Here is a 22,942-nt window from a genome sequence, read left to right on the forward strand (position 1 = left end):
CCTCTAATACAGTGGTCTCCAAAATGCGGCCCGGGGCTGGATGTGGCTCTTTGCTTGCCTTTATCTGACCCTTGGGGCACTATTTCACCAACTGTCACCGGTGATGGAGCACCATTACCGACACCATCAATGGGGAATTATTCTTCTCACTGATATCAACAATGGGGCACTATTCCTTCTATTAAAACTGATGGGGCTTTTCTATTCCCACCAGCTACAGTCCGGCCCCCCTAATGTCTGAAGGACAGTAAACTGGCCCTTTGCTTAGAATGTTTGGAGACCCCTGCTCTAATGCATTAAAGATCAGTGCCAAGCTACATTATCTGTAAAGAGCAAAATGACATTCCTTAGTATCTTTACCTGTATGAAAACAGCCACGGGCAGTGAGAAAGGTGACAGTCAATGGGCCATTCAGCAGAAACTCCAGATTCAGACAAAAATGAAACTTTCTTGAAAGATAAACTCCAGCCTTACTTTTAGACTTGCACAGTTGTACAGGCTCCTCTCCTGTACAGAAATAGATTTCACTGCACACAATGAGCATATCACAGTGTGCATTAAAAGTTGAAGCAAGTTAGATAGAAGCTGTCTCATGTTCCAGCCTGACTGTCCTTTTTTTTTTTTTATTGGATTTTAGTTCATGAAAGGTCAACATCACATGTGGGCCTTACCCACTCTGTTCAAATATAATCTGCCTAGGAACGCCAGTCCTCCAGACTAATACCCACCCCTAAAGACATTTTGATATTTGCATAACTCCTCCCAAGAGCCGTCCCGCTGCTTTCATCAGGGCTGAGGGTTCTTTTGAGGAGTACTGAGTCAGTGGGCTGTGATGTTTTTAGGAGCTATGCACAGTACCCTGCCAGCCCCTCCCAACAGCCATAATCTGCATATATTGCATAGAGAAGCACATAGACCCAGAGATGAAATAACTGGTTCTTTAAAAAAGAATGTAATAAAAACAGAAAGGATTATTGAAAGATTTCATCTGCATACTGATGAGGGAGGCAAATATATGCAGATTACATTTCAACTTTAATGAGCAACCACAACAGCAAGAACAGCATATATTAATCATAAGACCTTCAGCACCAATAGGGGAGAAATCTCATCCCAGAGATACTGAGACATCGTTTCGTCACCTTCCCGAAGTAAAGTCATGACTTAAATATGACAACTGGATGACTGTTCTTCTTAAAGTCATCACCTACTTTCTTTTCCTTAAAGCATTTGGTATAATATCCCTTATAAGGCTACACCCTTGTCATTTGTACATTTTGTCTTCCAACTTTTATATCATTTATGAATGCAATCAAACAAATTAGATGTCGTTGTTTCCTAATCTATTACCTATTGCTATCTGTTCTGGGTTGGGATTATGGTGTGGTGTTGAAGTTTAGACACATAGGGGTTTATTTACTAAAGCTGGAGAGTCCAAAATCAGACTCCCTTCTGCATAGAAACCAATCAGCTTCTAACCTCAGCTTGTTCAATGAAGCTTTGGCAATGAAACCTGGAAGCTGATTGGTTTCTAGGCAGAAGGGAGTCTGATTTTGGACTCTCCAGCTTTAGTAAATAAACCCCATAATATTTGCCTGGCCTTGTTTTTGTCCAAACAGCATACAAAGTCATCAGTCACAACAAAACCTTTGTTTTTGTTTCCCAAGGGCTGCAAAATTGTTGCTGGAACAAACTCACTTTGGAAGACTACAATATTATTATTAACCACTTGCCTAACGGGCACTTATACCCCCTTCCTGCCCAGGCCAATTATCAGCTTTCGATGCTGTCGCACTTTGAATGACAATTGCGCGGTCATGCAACATTGTACCAATATGAAATATTTATAATTTTTTTTCACACAAATAGAGCTTTCTTTTGGTGGTACTTAATGGCCACTGGGTGGTTTTTTGTGGTTGGTTATAAACAAAAAAAGAGCAAAAAATGTGGAAAAAAAAAAGGTTTTGTTTCTATTATAAAATTTTGCAAACAGGTAATTTTTCTTCTTTACTGATGTGCATTGATGAGGCTGCAATGATAGGCAGCACTGATGGGCACTGATGAGGTGGCACTGATAGGCGGCACTGATAGGCGGCATTAACCACTTGCCGCCCAGCCACCGCATATAAACGGTGGCAGGGCGGCACTCGTAGGCAAAAGCACGTTTTAAAACGGCTGCCTTCAAAACAGGTAGGGGGCGGGCGCCCGCCCGCCCGCCCGCCCTACCTGTCCCGCGGGTGTCAGCAGCAAGTGTCAGCCAACGGGTCACGGCCGGATTTTACCGGCCGTTTTCCCGCGATTGCCGGTGATTGCTGACACAGAGCAGGGCTGCATTGTTTACACACAGCCCTGTTCTGTGTCAGTTCTCTGACAGCTTGTGAGAAGCTGCAAAGTTTCTCTCCCTCGATCAGCTCCCCCCTCCCTCCCCCCCCTCCAGTACACACCCCCGCCCCCTAGTAAAACACTCCCCTTACACTGCAAATTCTAAAACTGTTAACCCCTTCCTCCCCAGTGACATTAGTACAGTTTCAGTGGTTTTATTTTCACTGATCACTGTATTGGTTTCACTGGGGATGTCAGTGACCCCCCAGTGTCAAAATGTCTGCCGCTGTCCCGCAGTCCTGCCATAAGTCGCTGGTTGCCGCCATATGTTGCTGATTGCTGCCAAAAGTCGCTGATCGGCGCCATTATTAGTATAAATAAAAATTAAAAATCCCAGTATCTTTCCCGCCATTTGTAAACGCTATAACTTTCACGTAAACCAATTAATTTACACGTATTGGGATTTTTTTTTAGCAAAGACATGTCGCAGAATGCATTTTGGCAGAAATTTATGACTAAATTTGATTTTTGCATTTTTTTTTACTGGACATGTTTTATAGCAAAAAGTCCAAAATATTGTTTTTTTTCCTCAAAATTGTCAGCCTTTTTTTTTATAGCGCAAAAAATAAAAACCGCACAGGCGATCAAATACTACCGAAAGAAAGCTCAATTTGTGGGGAAAAAAAGGATGTAAATTTCATTTATGTACCGTATTGCATGACCGCGCAATTGTCCGTTAAACTAGCGCAGCGCTGTATAGCAGAAAAATGGCGTAAATTGCAGTATTTATACCATAGTTTGTAGACGCTATAACTTCCACACAAAGCAATCAATATACACTTATTGGAATTTTTTTTACCAAAAACATGGAGCAGAATACATTTTGGCCTAAATTTATAACCAACTTTGAGTTTACTATATATTTTTTATAGCTGAAAGTAAAAAATATTGTTTTTCTTCAAAATTTTTGGCCTTTTTTTGTTTATAGCGTGAAAAATAAAAAGCGCACAGGTGATCAAATTACACCGAAAGAAAGCTCTATTTGTGTGAAAAAAAGGACGTAAATTTCGTTTGGGTGCAGCATTGCATGACCGCGCAATTATCAGTTGAATTAGTGCAGCGCCGAGTAGCAAAAAGAGGCCTGGTCATTAAGGGGGGTAAATTCTCAGGTGCTCAAGTGGTTAATAGGCAGCACTGATGATGTTGCACCGATAGGCAACACTGCTGGGCGGCACTGCTGGGCATTGATGGGTGGCACTGATGGGCGGCACTGCAGAGCACAGGTGGGTGGCACTGATGGGCACAGGTGAGTGGCACTGCAGGGTACAGGTGGGTGGAACTGATCATCAGTGCCATGAAGATCAGTGCTGATCCTGTCGCTGACAACTGTCAGTTCTCGACAGTACTTTCCTCATGCTATGATAGAGTGAGGAAAGTGCAGCCGATAACCGGCAACTGTATTTACCCGGTGATCTGCTGTGTAATTGGACACAGCTGATCACGTGGTAAAAGGCCACGGTGATTGTCCGTTTACCATATGATGTGATCAGCTGCGTCCGTAGGACAAAGTGATCATCGGTGGCGCCGGTTGCGTGCCGCAGGGGGTGTGTTCTGAAATTACGTCCATGGACACCGTCCCAGAACCATACAACCGTGCTGTAGCCATCCTTCAGCTATAGCACGGTTGAAAACTGGTTAAAGCAGAACTAAAGGGAAAGATTTGTTTTCACTTTGGAAAGAATAAGGGAAGGTAATAACTCCTTTCATAATTTTTCTTTTTTGCCATTTGTGTCCTATTATGGGGAGTCCCCTTTACTTTCTATCTCATAGACACAACAGGATGTACAGTAAATGGAAGCTAAAGTAAGAAAATCCCAGGCTATCACCAGAACTGGCGTTCCCATTGGAACACTTACCTTCTATTTGTGTCAGGGTTTTTTTTTGCCATCTGTATCCCATTGGAGAGATTTTCCTTCATTTCCTTTCCCACAGCCAACACAGGAAGTGAGAGGAAATCCCTATCATATGAAGGAGTCCCTGATTGTCACCAGAACTAATGTCCCTATTAGGGTTGCCACCTCATCTCTTTAAAACCGAACACATATTAATTACACAGGTTTTGTGGCTGACTATGTTGGTAATTAAACTCACTTAGTGCCTTATCCGCATTAAGTCAGCCACAGAACCTGTGTAATTAATATGTGTTCGGTTTTAAAGGGATGAGGTGGCAACCCCAGTCCACATAGGACATTTAGAGAGGGTGAGTCTCTCTAATGGGGACACAGACAGCAATAAAAATGCAAGAGGTGCTTTTTTAGTTATACTTTAACATGAAATCTAGGTGACGTTGTATGCGGCATCTTGCCCATCATCAATCTCTTTCAAATTGATTTAATAAAGAAAACCTATCATGAGGAAGATATATAAGCTGTGCCTGTTGACCTCTCCTTCGGAAAATGCTTGATGCCTGGCTGTCATGCTGATGACTTCCTTGGTTTCTAAATGAATGACTCAGAGCAAGTGTAGGGATTGAGAGGTCTCACTTTTGTTTGCTGCACACCTGTAGAAAATTTGTGACTGGGAAGTATAGAGGGCTAATAGAGCCAGGCAACAAGAATTTCCATGAGGAGTCCAGGAATGGTAGCTGCCCTATGTTTCAAGACATCAAGACATAAGTCATATAAATACCATAGGCTTAGTTTTCATTCAGCAAAATATAGGAAATCCTCCATTAATACATTTATTAGTAGTTACACAGAAAGGAGAATTACCTTGGGATCTTCGGTGAGCCATCTATATTCTTGGTGTACACATCGTCTTTATCATAAATCTACAGAACATAAATACAGCAGAAATTATTTAAGTTGAAAACACTTAGGCCCCTTTCAAATGGACAGTCCGATTGGGTCCGCCTGTCAGTTTTTCAGTTGAACCCGATCAGACCATCCATAGACCTCTATGGACCGGCGGGTGCCAGCGGCATCCAATCTGTCCAGGGGCTCGGATCACATTACAAGCAGTCCGTTTCCATCTGACCGCCCCATAGAAGACAGCGGGCTGTGTCTGTGTCCGCTCTGCTGCAGCGGAGCAGACACAGACCTGTCATCCGCCTGCTCAGCGGGGGATCAGCGGAGATCCCCCGCTGAGCAGGCGGATCCATTGATGGGTCTGTCCCATCTAAAAGGGGCCTTATACATCTAAATTATTGCTTAATGAGTATCTAAACCCAAAAACAAAAATGTAATATATTGCAACCTTCCAGTCCTTAGGTGTGGTGGCTGCATTCGGTTTGTTTGAGTTTTTTTTTTTTGTACTTTCCACTTGGTGATCCTGCAAATTACACACTTCCTATCCTTTCAGATGTACTCTCAAATCTCCAGTGTACTCATGGTTGTCACACAGGCTGGAATTTAAATATGTCCATCTTTGTTCATCTCCTTTAAGTGATTGCTTGCAGCCTTCCAGTCCTTAGGTGTGGTGGCTGCATTAGTTTTCTTTACTGAGTTTTTACCTTTCTTTTTATTCCACTTGGTGATTTTGCAAATAACACACATTCTGTCCTTTTGTATGTACTCTCAAATCTCCACTGTATTTATAGAAGGAGCCATGGTTATCACACAGGCTGGAATTTAAACATGTCTGCCTTGTTCATCTCCATTATATGGTAGATTGATGGGACTAGTAGTTTAAGGTACCTTCACAGGGAGTAGGGTCTGCTCCAATCAACGGGGGATCAGTGAGCAGATCTCCTGCTGCCGAATCGGACAGATGTTAGCCTTTGTATATCTATTGCCTTTCAGTGGACATGGGCGGTCCAGTGATAGCTGTATAGGTGTCCTGATGTTTATATCAGACTACCTTCAATCCACTATGTATAGGTCCTCAAAAACAGAAAAGAACACAGTCCTTTCCATTTTCATTTTTATTTCCTAGACCTGGACGGACTTAGAGGTTGGCAGGTGTAAATGAACGAGAGTCCGCTTTCCCCTAAAGCTACATGGAGCTTCCGATCAGGTCCACCTGAAAAACTGACAGGTGAATCTAATCAGAAAGCCCGTGCATGTCTAGGTCACACCTATGCAGGTGGTGTTTGAGATGCTTTTGCATTGCGTTTTGCACTTGCGTTTTTTTCCATGTTTTTGATGAGTTTTGCTGTTTTTAAAAAATTGTCTTGTTGCTGGGCAGATTTTAAATATAAAACGCATCAAAAACGTGGCAGAAATGCAGCAAAAACGCAATACATGCTTTTCTGCAGCGTTCCCATTGAAGTCTATAGAACCAAAAACGCAACGTTTTGTGTTAAAAAAAAGTCCCTGACCCTTTTGAAAAAACGCACTGGTTGAAAACGCAGAGATGCGAATCTGTCCCATAGGAAATCATGGTAAATGGACTGTACTGCGTTTCTGCAAAATGCTGCAGAAAACACTTTTATATACTGGTAAGCTGCAATATATTACATTTTGTTCTTGGGTTTAGATATTCCTTCATTTGAATGGAGTCTAAGTAGCAGAGATGGCAGGCTCCAAAGAGTACCTGCTATACGGACAGGTTCATTTTAATAGCAGAAAATCCCTGTGCATGTGGCAGAACTTGTGAAGCCAAGAGATTTGCACTTAGGGTTCATTCACACTGGCCTGAGCACTGAAACAAGTGTAAACAGATGTGTAAGGACAGTGAGATGCGCTTGTCATGAAGCATCGCACAGTTTACATTTTAAACTTTATCGAAGTGCTACAAAATGACAAGTCATACAAATCTATGTGAGTTTCATTGTGTAAAAATGTATACATGCTGCACTTTCAGTCCTCATTTACATTTGCGTTGTTCTCTGAAGAGCAATCAGTGTTCAATCACTCTTCAGAGAATATTTGACAGGCAGTATATTGCCTTCCTACATGTTTTAAACTCCTAAATGCCAGATTACCATGCCACAACCTCATGCATTGTACACAGTTGCTGCGTGACCCCATTCATTTGAACGAGGTGCGTTTGGTGGGAGGTAAGGCCTGCCAATTGCAACAGGCGATATAATTCCTGCTGCGGCTGCGAAGCAAAGCATCGTGTACATGCCCAGCATGTGTACACAAACAGCTGCTTCCTTTCCAGCTAAGGGGAAGCGTTTGAGGAGCTCAACCTTGTGGTTTTACCGCCCCCCCCCCCCCCCAACGGCTAGTGAATGAACACTTATGCAGTGCACACCACCACATATGCATGAACAGGGCACATAGAAATGCATCTATACAAATCAAATGACATGGTGTGGACAAGTTCTTATGGTCACCATACATACTTCAATAAATGAACAACTTATTTTCCGATTGATCTTTTCCCCTAGGAATAATTGCTGTTAGCTGACAATCCATTCGATTGCTATGCCACACAGGGGGAAGTGGACTACGGATGAAGTTTAAGTAGTTGTAAAGGCTGAAGGTTCTTTACCTTCATGCATTCTATGCAGCTTGCTCTGGGGGCACTCGGCAAGGGATAGGCTAGAATTGCCCCCAGGGGAACCGAGAAGAGGAGGATTGGGGCTGTTCTGTGCAAAACCATTGCAAAGAAACAGCCTCTAGAACCACTTTAACCCCTTCGCGCTGGCGCCTCCAGGCCCTTTAAGGGGTTTCTGATGCTGGGCAAGGTTTAGGTTTATGTGACCACCATTACTGGCTGTCACGGCAGTCACATGATCAGAAAGGTCCCGATCAAAAGGAGAGATCGGGACCTTTCCGTGGGACACCGACACATGTGCTGTGAGACCGCAGGGCGTGCACTCCCAGGACATGTTTGTTTACAAATGGTACGCAAAATATGCGGCCGCTCGGTGTCAAGGCCTAGCCGCTGAGAGGCCACATATTTGCGTATGCTCCACGCGAAGAGGTTAAGATACAATTGTTAAGTTATCAATTGCATCTCTGTTTCCACCATGCAATCTCATAATTAGACAGCTTGAAATAGAACCATATTCAGAAGTATCTTAGTGCTGTTAATTTATCTAAAACAAATGATAATTTATCACCCTGGCCATTCAACTCAGTTTTCTAAATCAATTGGAAAGGAAGTTTTGTCTATTCAGTTATTTGTGGATTTGATCATTTTGATCACATTGAACAGATAAGAAATGTGAAGCATGTATGGCCACCATAAGGGTTTATGCACATGGGCACAGAGACCCGTACATACATGAAGAGGGCTGTGTTTATGTGCCTGGAGAGTGACAGGTGTCTAGTACAGCCAGCCTGTCATAATCAATGACAGGTGGAAAGATGCAGAGACTGTACGGATCTTCCTTCACATCCCAGTGTTTATATCTGTACAAGGATCGACAGACTACAACCAAAGCTATGCGTCTCTGTACAGATGTACACACTGGAATGTGTGGGAAGATCCTGCGTCTTTCCCCCCCATCATTGATTTTGCCAGGCTGGTTGTAATGGAAACCTGTCACTCCCCAAGCACAGAAACACAGCCATCTGCATGAATATACGGGTGTAGGAGTCATGTGTGGAACCCATTGCGATGACTTATCATTCAGTATCCCATTCACACAGTACCTCATAAAATTTCTTGCGTGAATCTCCAAACTTAGGTCGAGTTCTGCTGGGGGATGCACTGGTGTCGAAGAGCCTGTCAATCCTGTCGTCATAGCTGTACGGATTGGAGACATCAGACATGTTGGCAGGGGAGCTGAGATTTCTGTGCCCCGATACACACAGGTAGAACAGGCTTGTAGCTGAGGGATGGATGCACACAGGTTACTATTAGCAGAGCAGAGGGCGGTGCATGTTCCTATAGGGACCTGACAACACCTATCCTCCTACCTGACTGTTGTAGTAACTTCTTGTCACCAAGTCCATGCATCCTGGTGACGCTAATATGTATTTACAATGCACTACTGTTTATTCCTCACATTTCTCTATAGTGCAGGCCTGCCCCTTTGCAGCATCGGATTAGGCTCCTTGCACACGGGGCATTCAGCTGCAGCGTGTCCCTCCAAGAGTTTCAATGCACCCGGGAGGGACATGTGCAGTGTTCAGAACCACTGCAGGGAGCCTGTCAAAGTCTATGGCAGGCTGAGGCTGAACGCTGTATTGGGTGGTACAGGCATTTAGGGCCACATCAGTTCAGGGTAGAGGTTCTGGAATACAGAGGACCTGCGTTCCGGAAATGTATGCCTAAACGGACAGGGCCCCAAGTGCTGATTCTCATATGTGCGGTGAGGCTTGACAGCTACAGTTTCAGTGAGAACTGAAAAGCAGTCATTCGAATGTTCAAGTCAGGATTGGAAGAGAGAAAACCAGCCTGAAATTGTGGTCACAAACTCATGACATGTGCGATCCAGAAGTGGTTTCCATAAGTCTAGGTTCACACCTATGCAGGTTGTTTTTGAGCTGTTTCTGCATTGCGTTTTTGCCACATTTTTTATTTGTTTTGCGTTTTTGTTTTTTTTTTTTTAATTTTTCTTATTGTTAGGCAGATTTAAAATGCAAAACATGGCAAAAATGCAGCAAAAATGCAATACATGGTTTTCTGCAACGTTTCCATTGAAGTCTATAAGAACAAAAATGCAACTTTTTGCGTTCGAAAAAGTCCCTGAACATCTCCAAAAAACGCACAGGTGTGAACATGTCCCAAAGGAAATAATGGTAAATGGACTGTACTGCGTTTCTGCAAAACGCTGCAGATAACGCTTAGGTTGAACCTAGGGTAAAAGTCAATATAATCCACACCTGAACCGGACCGCACTGCTAAGAAATCCAACTCTTTTTCAATCCGCACTGCCAGTGCAACGGACATATGTGAACAGGCACCATAGGAAGCATTATTTCACATGTCATACAGATTGGATGCGGGTCACACCACATCCAATCCGCATATATGTGAACCGGCACTAAAGTACAACTTGGTATAGCGTTCAGCTGCAAACTGCCATAACAACTTTCCTTAGCTTTACATAAAGTAAGGAAGAATTGACTGTCTGGTTTTACAGCTATTTGAAATTCCGATTTCCAATTTCTAAAAACTAAACATTGTAAAACGCACATACACTGTCCTATGACAGCAGCACAAAATTGACATCTCTCCACCAGGGGCGGACTGACAACTCATGGGGCCCCTGGGCAATAGGGGATCATGGGGCCCCTGTGTCCTTGCCCAAACTCAAAAAAGTCTATGAAAAAGGTACCAGGGGCATCTCATGGGGCCCCCTATTGACCCCGGGCCCTCGGGCAGTGCCCGAGTTTTCAAATAATCAGTCTGCCCCTGCTCTCCACTCACTAAACGGAGAACTTAGATTGCAGACAGTGTGAACGAGACCTAACTCCTGCCTGCTAGTATGAATAAGCCCAAAGTATCGACATTGTTTGTGTATTGGATAGAGTAGGGAAAGATTAGTACCCCTATCGGGTCTTGTGACCCTGCTGGAGAAATGTACTCTCTCTATCTGTCCTAGTCACCATTGTCTCTGGGACACAAAGTGAGGGAAGGCCTAAAAATTTGAGTTGGCACCAGAACAGGAAAACTCTGCCATTGGGGACATTTGTCTCCTATTTTGGAGAGATTTCCTCTAACTTCCTGTGGTATGTGTGGGACAGGAAGTGAAGGTAATTACCCAATTTGACTCAAAACAAGAAAAACCCTGGGAGGGTTTTAAAACTCCCTTACTGTACTAGAAAAAAAATCTATCACTATACACATTACAATCCAACCGTGCAATCTTTGTATAATCTTCATTAAATTTACAGAAGTGTATTCAGAGGCCCTACCCACACCATTCAATCAATGTGTATCTAATCAGGAGGGCCCCTGTACTACATACTTGTTGGTAGACTCAAAGTGGAATTTTACTCTAAAAAAAAAAAAAAAAAAATGGTGAACAGGCAGGAATTTTATTGCAGAAGAAACTTGCTTTGTCTCTTCTGCGTTAAAGTTACTTACCTGCCTGTCTGTCCCTGTACAGTAAGGGGCACACATGCAATACCAAATCTGACTGAACTCCCACGCATGCGCAGGAGTGACATCATTCCCACCCTGCCAGTGACAGTGGCCGGCAATCGAGACCCAAAAGCCGGCCACCTGAAGTTATTGGCCAGATGGGGAGCTCTGGGATGACACTGTGCTTGAGCTAAGGTGAGTATAGTTATGTTTTAAAGGAAATTGTAAAATCAGATTGTAACATGTATGCTGAACTAAAAAGCTGAATTCCAGGTATGATTTATACTGTATAGGTATGTTCCAGCTTGGATCAATGTTTAGTATGCATATTCCATACCTGTGGGTTCCCTGTGAACACTGTATATCACTTTAGTAGCCACTGCTTCTACAGTGATCCTTGCTCTCTTCCAGATCTGGCACCAAGACCTGCTGTGTAGTGACCACAGGGGGTGACATTCAGAGGATGCCTTGTATTTTTCTCAATGAAAACAAGACGTTCTCTAATTGGACAGGGTGGAGATCATGCCATCACCACCCCACCTCATCCAATAAGAGAATGCTTTGTATTCATTATGAAAAATTCAAGGTGTTCTGTGAATGGCTCCCATGCTATGTGGGTGACCACCTGAGGATACTATGCAGCAGGGCAGGTGCTCGGCACAGGATCAGGAAGACAGCGAGGATCATTGTAGTAGTGTTGGCTACTACATCAATTCTCCTTTTGGACATCTCACTGGTGTAGAATATGTATACTAACATTGCTCCAAGCTGGATCAACGTAACTATGCAACACACACCATACCTGGAATTCATCTCCAGGGCTCATTCGCACTGCTCTCACACAAAACATGATGTTATAGGGCTGAACGACAAATAAAAAAAATCCTCCTGCACTGCCAGGTAACTATAATCACCGCCAAGTGGCCGCAGACATCGGACTATAATCCCAATAGTGACAGAAATATATACAGTGGGTTGGTGCTGTGCTACTCAGTGAACAAATAAATAAATAGATAAATAAATAAACCCCACACCCAAGTGTAGGAGTATAGGAACCACTAAAAAACAACCGGTGAAAAATCAAAGCAATGGACAAAAATATACAAACATCTGCATAACACAAAGTGTAATAAAAGTGCCAGTGATAAACGAGTGTATAAGTGACCAAAAATAAATAATAAATAAACTTGATTGTAGAAAAACAAAAAACTCCTCTAGAAACGCACTAGTTCTGGGGGGTTTTCCAGCCACAAAAAATGCTGATTACAGTCTATGTGTGCATCGGCACATAGGATAAAATGCCGAGGAGTTTACTGGCTGTAGAAAAACCACAAAAGCCAAAAACAGCCGCTGTAAAAATGTCCCGTGTGCATGAGGACTTAGGGGGCCAAATTGTAGCCAGCGGGGGTAGAAAAAGTCTCAGGCCCAACATTAGTGAGAGTAAGGTCTCAGGTGTGGTGTTCAGTAGTGCCTGTAGTCAGTAGGAGGAGGAGTAGTAGTGCCTGTGGTCAGTAGGAGGAGGAATAGTGCCTGTGATCAGTAGGAGGAGGAGCAGTAGTGCCTGTGATCAGTAGGAGGAGGAGTAGTAGTGCCTGTGGTCAGTAGGAGGAGGAGTAGTAGTGCCTGTGGTCAGTAGGAGGAGGAGTAGTAGTGCCTGTGGTCAGTAGGAGGAGGAGGAGTGCCTGTGGTCAGTAGGAGGAGTAGTAGTAGTGCCTGTGGTCAGTAGGAGGAGTAGTAGTGCCTGTGGTCAGTAGGAGGAGGAGTAGTAGTGCATGTGGTCAGTAGGAGAAGGAGTAGTAGTGCCTGTGGTCAGTAGGAGGAGTAGTAGTGCCTGTGGTCAGCAGGAGGAGGAGTGGTAGTGCCTGTGGTCAGTAGGAGGAGGAGTAGTAGTGCTTGTGGTCAGTAGGAGGAGGCGTAGTGCCTGTGGTCAGTAGGAGGAGTAGTAGTGCCTGTGGTCAGTAGGAGGAGGAGTAGTAGTGCCTGTGGTCAGTAGGAGGAGGAGTAGTAGTACCTGTGGTCAGCAGGAGGAGGAATAGTGCCTGTGGTCAGTAGGAGGAGGAGTAGTAGTGCCTGTGGTCAGTAGGAGGAGGAATAGTGCCTGTGGTCAGTAGGAGGAGTAGTAGTGCCTGTGGTCAGTAGGAGGAGGAGTAGTAGTGCCTGTGGTCAGTAGGAGGAGGAGTAGTAGTGCCTGTGGTCAGTAGGAGGAGGAGTAGTAGTGCCTGTGATCAGTAGGAGGAGTAGTAGTGTGTGTGGTCAGTAGGAGGAGTAGTAGTGCCTGTGGTCAGTAGGAGGAGTAGTAGTGCCTGTGGTCAGTAGGAGGAGGAGTAGTAGTGCCTGTGGTCAGTAGGAGGAGTAGTAGTGCCTGTGGTCAGTAGGAGGAGGAGTAGTAGTGCCTGTGGTCAGTAGGAGGAGGAGTAGTAGTGCCTGTGATCAGTAGGAGGAGGAGTAGTAGTGCCTGTGGTCAGCAGGAGGAGGAATAGTGCCTGTGGTCAGTAGGAGGAGGAGTAGTAGTGCCTGTGGTCAGTAGGAGGAGGAATAGTGCCTGTGGTCAGTAGGAGGAGGAGTAGTAATGCCTGTGGTCAGTAGGAGGAGGAGTAGTAGTGCCTGTTGTCAGTAGGAGGAGGAGTAGTAGTGCCTGTGGTCAGTAGGAGGAGGAGTAGTAGTGCCTGTGATCAGTAGGAGGAGTAGTAGTGTGTGTGGTCAGTAGGAGGAGTAGTAGTGCCTGTGGTCAGTAGGAGGAGTAGTAGTGCCTGTGGTCAGTAGGAGGAGGAGTAGTAGTGCCTGTGGTCAGTAGGAGGAGTAGTAGTGCCTGTGGTCAGTAGGAGGAGGAGTAGTGCCAGTGGTCAGTAGGAGGAGGAGTAGTAGTGCTTGTGGTCAGGAGGAGTAGTAGTGCCTGTGGTCAGTAGGAGGAGGAGTAGTAGTGCCTGTGGTCAGTAGGAGGAGGAGTAGTAGTGCCTGTGGTCAGCAGGAGGAGGAATAGTGCCTGTGGTCAGTAGGAGGAAGAGTAGTAGTGCCTGTGGTCAGTAGGAGGAGGAATAGTGCCTGTGGTCAGTAGGAGGAGGAGTAGTAGTGCCTGTGGTCAGTAGGAGGAGGAGTAGTAGTGCCTGTGGTCAGTAGGAGGAGGAGTAGTAGTGCCTGTGATCAGTAGGAGGAGTAGTAGTGTGTGTGGTCAGTAGGAGGAGTAGTAGTGCCTGTGATCAGTAGGAGGAGTAGTAGTGTGTGTGGTCAGTAGGAGGAGTAGTTGTGCCTGTGGTCAGTAGGAGGAGTAGTAGTGCCTGTGGTCAGTAGGAGGAGGAGTAGTAGTGCCTGTGGTCAGTAGGAGGAGGAGTAGTAGTGCCTGTGGTCAGTAGGAGGAGTAGTAGTGCCTGTGGTCAGTAGGAGGAGGAGTAGTAGTGCCTGTGGTCAGTAGGAGGAGGAGTAGTGCCTGTGGTCAGTAGGAGGAGGAGGAGTAGTAGTGCTTGTGGTCAGGAGGAGTAGTAGTGCCTGTGGTCAGTAGAAGGAGGAGTAGTAGTGCCTGTGGTCAGTAGGAGGAGGAGGAGTAGTGCCTGTGGTCAGTAGGAGGACTAGTAGTGCCTGTGGTCAGTAGGAGGAGGAGGAGTAGTGCCTGTGGTCAGTAGGAGGAGGAGTAGTAGTGCTTGTGGTCAGTAGGAGGAGTAGTAGTGCCTGTGGTCAGTAGGAGGAGGAGTAGTAGTGCCTGTGGTCAGTAGGAGGACTAGTAGTGCCTGTGGTCAGTAGGAGGAGGAGTAGTAGTGCCTGTGGTCAGTAGGAGGAGGAGTAGTAGTGCCTGTGGTCAGTAGGTGGAGAAGTACTAGTGCCTGTGGTCAGTAGGAGGAGGAGTAGTAGTGCCTGTGCTCAGTAGGTGGAGAAGTACTAGTGCCTGTGGTCAGTAGGAGGAATAGTGCCTGTGGTCAGTAGAAGGAGGAGTAGTAGTGCCTGTGGTCAGTAGGGAGTAGTGCTCAATAATTGCTATCACTGGAAAGAATATTGGCCCATCATTAATATTAGTGGATGGAATAGGGCCCCATCATTGCTATTAGTGGATGGAATAGGGACCCATCATTGATATTAGTGGATGGAATAGGGCCCCATCATTGATATTAGTGGATCAAATAGGGCCTCGTCATTGATATTAGTGGATGGAATAGGGCCCTATCATTGCTATTAGTGGATGGAATAGGGCCCCATTATTGATATTAGTGGATGGAATAGGGCCCCATCATTGATATTAGTGGATGGAATAGGGCCCCATCATTGATATTAGTGGATCAAATAGGGCCTCGTCATTGATATTAGTGGATGGAATAGGGCCCCGTCATTGAAATTAGTGGATGGAATAGGGCCCCATCATTGCTATTAGTGGATGGAATAGGGCCCCGTCATTGATATTAGTGGATGGAATAGGGCCCCGTCATTGATATTAGTGGATGGAATAGGGCCCCGTCATTGAAATTAGTGGATGCAATAGGGCCCCGTCATTGATATTAGTGGATGGAATAGGGCCCCGTCATTGATATTAGTGGATGGAATAGGGCCCCGTCATTGAAATTAGTGGATGGAATAGGGCCCCGTCATTGATATTAATGGATGGAATAGGGCCCAGTCATTGAAATTAGTGTTTCCCACCTGGGCGCCCCATACACACAACGTTCACCTTATGTACCCCATAAGCACCATTCGCACTGCTGGGAGCCTTTTGGGCTCCTTTCCCCTTTGCGCCCTTATAACGCCTAATAACAACTTTTCACACGTTTTCTCACGTGGCACGCGGGCCACCTCATCCCCGTAAACTCCTGAATCTGCATTACATCGGCCCCAGAACCTGTGGGATTCGTGTGTTCTGTTTTAGAGGGATGAGGCGGCACCCCATGGCGCATATTTCCTACTTTAGTCACCGTGTGGCATTAGCGCCTGTTTTGTTTTAGGGGCACCTCAGCCCCTTTTTTCTCCATCTGGACGCCCCGTTAGCGCCTATGGCCCCCCTCGGGTCGCCCTCATTGTGCCTGCTTTCGCCTTCGAACCCCTGCCTGCGCCTTTTTAGCGCCACCTCCCTCACAAGAGCCAACAGCACTCCGCTTCCCCGCCATGTGACCACCCATAGCCCCTCCCACTCCCCTGCTGTCATTCTGTAGCGGCAACTGATGACTCTGATTATCTCCAGGGGGTCGGGCTATGCCTATTGTCCCCGCCCACATGCTGGGTGCCTCCGCCTCTTTGTCCGGGGCCCGCATGCGCCGTCCGAACCTCTTGCCACCACGAGGGTAGACAGTTGTGTCCTGTGTCTGTGTACAGATCCCGGGCGGAGCTGCACCATCGGAGCCTTGTGGAGCCGAGTCCCCGTGTACTGTGCTGACAGCATGCCGGCCCAGGTCCTCAGCGGGAAGGTGGTCTCCGGGTGAGTGTGCTGGAGGGGTTCATCTGTCAGATTTGGGGGTCCTGCCACAGTGTGTGCAAGGGGGGGGGGGTAAAAAAAATAAAAGGAAAGGGACAGAGTTCGGCGTCTCGGCACACAGGGGGTTAATTGCATGAATGATGGAGTGTAGGAGTTGAGATCAGTGGCGTGGAAGGGGTTAACTGTGCTGTCAGGGGTCTCCTCAGTTCTGGAGACATTGCCATTGGGGGGGGGGGGGTAGTATTTTTATTCCCCCCCCCCCCCTTGGATCTCTTCAGCTGACCAAACATTGTACAATCTGCTGGAGATTTACAAACAAGTGATAGATTATTGCTCAGTTTAGGTGAATCTAACCTTGGTTGTTGGTCCAATTGTCACATGTAGTGGTAGCCTGGTGGTCCTACACACCTCCATTATCTGATCACTGCGCCATTCAATCAATGGGCTGTAATGTATCTTCTGCTCTCCATACACTGGACTCAATCAAACAGCTCATCAGCCAGGGCAGAAAATGATCGGTCAATCGGCAGCACTGAGACTCTGTTCAGGGATAAGGTCGTATCTTTGTCAGATTGTGAGATCACACGGAGATAAGAGAGGTGATGGAGAATTTGAGTTGAATCCTCCAACTGTCAAATGAGATCTGCTGTCCTGTGTGTATGTATATGTGTGTGTATATATCAGGTTATCTACTATAGATAGATTATTTCTTATGGAGGAAATTTCTTGGGAAAGACATTGATCATGTATTGACATGTATCTGGCCATACACTCTTCAATAAAACAAGTTCTTCCAGCCATGCTATATGGGAGCACAGATCTCATGCTGCTTCTGTTGTATTCTGATGGCCAACCCTACCGGTGACCCCCAGATCGCCCACCAATGCATGCGCCCTTGGACCGCAGATCTCCTATGATAAGCCCAAATGTGTCACTCTTTGGACCCCAGGTTGGCCGTCGGGGCGTGCGCCTTCGGGACCCCAGGTTGGCCGTCGGGGCGTGCGCCTTCGGGACCCCAGGTTGGCCGTCGGGGCGTGTGCCTTCGGGACCCCAGGTTGGCCGTCGGGGCGTGCGCCTTCGGGACCCCAGGTTGGCCGTCGGGGCGTGCGCCTTCGGGACCCCAGGTTGGCCGTCGGGGCGTGCGCCTTCGGGACCCCAGGTTGGCCGTCGGGGCGTGCGCCTTCGGGACCCCAGGTTGGCCGTCGGGGCGTGCGCCTTCGGGACCCCAGGTTGGCCGTCGGGGCGTGCGCCTTCGGGACCCCAGGTTGGCCGTCGGGGCGTGCGCCTTCGGGACCCCAGGTCGGCTATAAAAAGCCCAAATGCGTGCAACTTCAGACCTCAGACTAGCCATCAACCCCAGTGAGCTGGAAAATTAAAGACTTGGGTTTAAAAAAAGAAAACAAAATTTAAACTTACCTGCTGTGTGCAATGGTTTTGCATAGAGCAGCCCTGATCCTCTTCTCAAGTCCCCTGCTGGCGCTTCTGGTTCCCCCCCCCCCCCCCCAAATACCCCCACACTCAGTGCCCCCATAGGATGGTGCTTGTTCGGGAGGGGGGCTCTTGTGTGGGATCGCTCCCAAGTCCCACTCTCTGTATCTATTAGGGTCCTTACACATGGGGTTTTCATCTGTCCGTTTACGCATGTAAAACTGACACCCATGCATTTCTATGGACTTGCGGATGATCATCTGTTTACATCCGTTTATGTCCGCATCTGTTAACATCCATTTTTTTTTTCTGAACAGAAGAAAGCCCTATTTTTCTTCAGTGAAATAAACCAAAAACCTGTAAACGGACATACTGTCTGTTATTGCATTGGTTAAGAATGTAAAAAACTGATGTAAACTGATTTTGTTTTTCTTTTGTTCCATCAATTCAGTCACGGTTTTTCAAAGAAAAAAACGGAACGCCCGTGTGAAAGGGGCCTAAGGCACACAGAGCATGGCTCAGTCCTGCCCTGTCCTCACTTTCTGTGATTGACAGCAGTGGGAGCCAATGAGGAGAGAGAGACTCAGGGAAGCCAAGGCTCTCATGCACAGCACTGGGTTGAGATGTGGCTCAGAAGTTGTGGGGAGAGCTGCACACGGATGGTTTTCTATCTTCATGCATAGAATCCATGATTGTAAAAAAACTTTAAGTCTTTACAACCTCTTTAACATAGTCCAGAAGTTGGTTGTTTGGTCTCCAAGCCTCCTTCATAATCTTCGTTTTACCTTTTTCCTAATTCATAACATTTTAAAGCGAAGCTCCGCTCAAAAGGGGAAGTTAAGGACTGGTCCGCCGCTCCCCGTTAAAGATGGGCACCTTTGGGGTGTGGGTGCCTGAAATTGACAGGTACCCACTCCCACTTCTGCTGCGATCGCCCAGGCGATCAGAAGTTGCCCCCCCTTCCCGTAGTCTTTTGGGACACGTGACAAGTCCTAGAAGACTACGGGACCATTCACAAAGCGCAGTGGGCACCCAGTTGTGAAGCCGCAAGCTGTCACAGCCGGGTGCCCACAATGAAGATGCCGGCACCTGGAACACGGTGGCTGGGGAAGCAGGGTGGACGCCACAGGATCGAGAACGGGTGAGTGTCCGTTTTGTAAGTTCAGCAGCTCCAGTTTTTGTAGCTGCTGACATTTATTTATTTTATTTTCACTGGAACAGCGCTCTAAGCTCTTGGATCTGGTGATCACCTTACACCTCCCACTGGAAATCTTACCCCTGCCCTGTTTTATCTACAGGGCTGAGATGCAGATTCAGAGGAGAGCAGGGAGTGCAGGTGGAATTGGATGTGGTGGCCAAATGTCCGGGCAGTGCTAACAACACCAGGACTCTGCAACAGTTTGATGTCCGTAAGGGACTGGTATCTTCTCCGTGGCTTCTTCTGGGTATTGGTCTTCGGCCGGTTCACACTGTGGAAACGCGTGGCTCATTTTTGGTGCGTTATTATGCACTCCAGTTCATTTTATTCCACTCTTTTCCTTCAATTTATATAGGGACGTGTGTTCCAGTGTGTTTTTGATGCGTTTTACCGCGTTTCAGTACAGTTTTGTGCAGAAAAAAATGCAGCATGTTTTACTTTTTTTTTTTTCTTCTTTTCTGTATCCAGAACGCACTGAAACTGCAAGCATTGATGTGAACTTTGACATTGACAACCATATCACCTACTTTCTGTGCGTTTTGGATGCAGAAACAAAGCAACTGAAACGCATGTAGTGTGAACTGGCCCTTCAACCATCTTGATTGGCTAACAGAGAACAACCTAGCACTTCTGCTTGCACAAGAGTCGGCCATCCCAACACACAGGGACTGTGCCGGAGGTGCAAACTGAGCGGCACGTGCCGTAGAAGATTGCAAACAGGCATGGAGGTTTATTTGGTTGCAGAAAAGACTTCGCAAACTTTGTATTTGTGTAAACTTTAACCACTTGCCTACAGGGCACTTATACCCCCTTCCCGCCCAGGCCAGTTTTCAGCGCTGTCACCCTTTGAATGACAATTGCGCGGTCATGCAACACTGTACCCATAGAAAAAAAAACTTTCATATGTACAGTCATGCCACACTGTACCCATGTACAGTCATGCCACACTGTACCCATATGAAATTTTTATCTTTTTTTTTTTTTTTTTTTTTTTTTTTTTTGAGACAGAGCTTTCTTTTGGTAGTATATAATCATCTCTGGGTTTTTTATTTTTTGCTAAACAAACCAAAAACAACTGGAAATTTTGAAGAAAAAAAAAGTTTTTTTTCTTTGTTTATGTGATGAAATTTTGTAAATTAATTGATTTTTCTCGTTCAGTGATGTGTGCTAATGAGGTTGCACTGATGGGCACTGATAGGCGGCACTGTGGAGGAAGCACTAATAGGCATCACTGATGGGCACTGATAGGTGACACTGAAAGGCAGCTCAGATGGGCACATGTGGCATTGATGTGGCACTAATGGGCACTGACAGCTGGCATTGATGAACACTGACAGCTGGCACTGCTGGGGCTACACTGATCATCAGGGCACACTGATCATCAGTGCCCTGATGATCCGTGTACATGTCCTCTCTGTGGAATGCCAATTACCAGCTCTCCTCTCGAGCTATCAGCGTGACAGCTTGTGAGGAGAGAAATGCCGTTAACCAGCATTTCCCTGTTTACATACGATCAGCTGTGATTGGACACAGCTGATCACGACTGACCCGACATCTTCAGCCCTTTCTGTTGATCGGTGATCTGCTGTGTCCAAGGGACACAGTGCACCACCGATCGCCGCACACGCTCAGTTAGAGTGGGAGGAAGTCCTATGACGTCCTCCCAGAATGAGAGAACCGTCTTGCGCCCATCATTGCCTTAAATGGCGGGCGGGGGGCGGTTAAAATATATATATATTTTTTTTTTTTTCTCTCTCTCTCATTGCTTTTTTATAAAGTAGGATCCCTCTGAAGCCACCTGCTTTCACTGCCTAGAGATCAGTCAGTAAGAGTCAATGATTTCCTATGCTGGTGGAGATGGCATCACCTGCCTGTCCAGACACGGGTTCTGGGGGTTGCAGACCCCTAAACTACAGGATCCTATTAATGGATTGTGATATGCATGGACCAATTAAAGTAGAACTCAAGCTGAAATCCATCCTTTTTTTTTTTTTCCTTCTTGATTTTTGGAGGGTAACAATGGTATTTGTTCTCCATGATGAGTTCTTGTGTATGAATATATAGGAGGTAGTGATCTATTTTTACTCCTACATGGAGAAAAATAAGTAATGTCAACTCTGATTGGTTAAAAGTCAACAACCAACCCCCCCACCCAGAATGGTGATATTTTGTTTTTCCCTACCTGGGGTTAAGTCTCCAGTTACATTGTGTTCTTGCTGTGATGCAAGGATCTGGTGATCTGGGCGTAGTGGGAGTGGAAAGAATAACAGCGGTGACCCTTGTTCCCCTGCAGCAAGGTGGCGTGATGCCTGCTGATAACATTTGTTGTTGCACCAGGATCATTATTGCCATGCCAGGCTTTGATGCCAGCACAGTGCTCTGTTCTCAATGGGCAGATGTCAAATTGGTGGCTTATCCATATTCAAGTACAAAGATGCAAGAAGACGTGTACTCTGTACTGCTCTGTGATCTGAAAACAAACCAGGAAATACTTATTCTCTAAGCGAAGAGTTCTGATTGAGGTTACTGCAGGACATCTAGAACTGGCTGAACACACTACTGACCCCTATAGATTAATAAGAGATGTAACGGATGAATAGGAAACTGGTAATGTGTAGTGAAGTGTGAAGAATTGGGTATTCATGTGACCAGGGTTCAGTGAAATCAGGTGACTGCTGACGGTCAGATGCCAGAGATAAAGATCTGTTTAGATCAGAGATGGGGGGGGTCTGCTCAGATCAGAGATGGGGGGGGGGGGAGTTCTGCTCAGATCAGAGGTGGAAGGTTCTGCTCAGATCAGAGATGGGGGGGTTCTGCTCATATTAGAGAAATTGAGGGGGGGGGTTCTGTTTGGATCAGAAAATGAGGGTTCTTCTGAGATCAGATATATTGTGGGGCTCTGCTTGAATCAGAGATATTGGGGGGGAGGGGGGTTCTACTTGACTCAGATGTGGGTTTGGGTCCTGCTCAGATCAGAGATATTAGGGGGCATGGGAGGGTTACACTCGGGTCAGAGATATTAGGGGAGGGGTGGGGGTTCCAATCAGATCAAAAAAATGGATGGGGGGGTTCTGCTCTGATCAAAGAAATGGAGGGGGGATTGTGTTTCTGATCAGGTCAAGGGGGGAGGGGGTCAAACTCTAATCAGAAAAATGGTGGCTTCTGCTTAAATCAGATATTTAAAGTTTTTTTTTTTTCTTGTTTTTTTTTTTCCTTTTAAATCATGTTTAGAATACTTTTGGAACTATTGTAACATAACTCCCAGCATGATCTGACAGTTTTATCTAAAGGTGTATGTCAATCCAAAACCCGTTTTAGTTTTGGTTAGAGAGGGCAAGGGTTAAACACCCATCAGGATATTGATTGCAGTCTGAGTCCCAATAGGGAGATTTCCCTTCACTTCCTGTTTTGAAGATGAAGTGAGATGAAATGTCCCCAGAGTGAGGAGAATTCTTGCCTTAGTGGTCACCAGAACATGTGTCCCCACTGGAAATCACCATTTGTTCCCATGACAACTCTTATATTTGGGATTTCCTCTTGGTACCCATTTGCTCTATAAATCACCTAGACATTGCACAGGAATCGCAACACACTCCGGTGCAATTCATATGCGATTCATTGCGGTGTAATTTGAGCCCATTCATTTTGGATGGGCTCAAAACGCACTGCACCGCACC

The 22,942-nt window shown here is 46.1% G+C and overlaps 2 protein-coding genes across 2 annotated transcripts in view; one reads left to right on the plus strand and one right to left on the minus strand.

Moving 5' to 3' along the window:
* The window catches only part of LOC149454481 (coiled-coil domain-containing protein 170-like), a 72,892-nt gene extending 63,120 nt beyond the window's left edge, over nt 1-9,772 (minus strand). Inside the window, exons 1-2 of the mRNA XM_089687496.1 lie at nt 8,871-9,772; nt 5,094-5,152 (exon numbers count right to left, since the gene is read on the minus strand). Coding sequence (XP_089543622.1) covers nt 5,094-5,152; nt 8,871-8,990 — 179 coding nt within the window. The 5' untranslated portion in view covers nt 8,991-9,772. The remainder of the gene's footprint in view (nt 1-5,093; nt 5,153-8,870) is intronic.
* Nucleotides 9,773-16,474: 6,702 nt separating this feature from the next.
* The window catches only part of MTHFD1 (methylenetetrahydrofolate dehydrogenase, cyclohydrolase and formyltetrahydrofolate synthetase 1), a 101,850-nt gene continuing 95,382 nt past the window's right edge, over nt 16,475-22,942 (plus strand). Inside the window, exon 1 of the mRNA XM_089687497.1 lies at nt 16,475-16,642. Within this exon, the coding sequence (XP_089543623.1) occupies nt 16,605-16,642 (38 nt within the window). The 5' untranslated portion in view covers nt 16,475-16,604. The remainder of the gene's footprint in view (nt 16,643-22,942) is intronic.

Source organism: Staurois parvus, unplaced genomic scaffold (assembly GCF_062004578.1).
Source record: "Staurois parvus isolate SC_StPar_1 unplaced genomic scaffold, SC_StPar_1.0 ptg000426l, whole genome shotgun sequence".
Lineage (NCBI taxonomy): Eukaryota > Metazoa > Chordata > Amphibia > Anura > Ranidae > Staurois > Staurois parvus.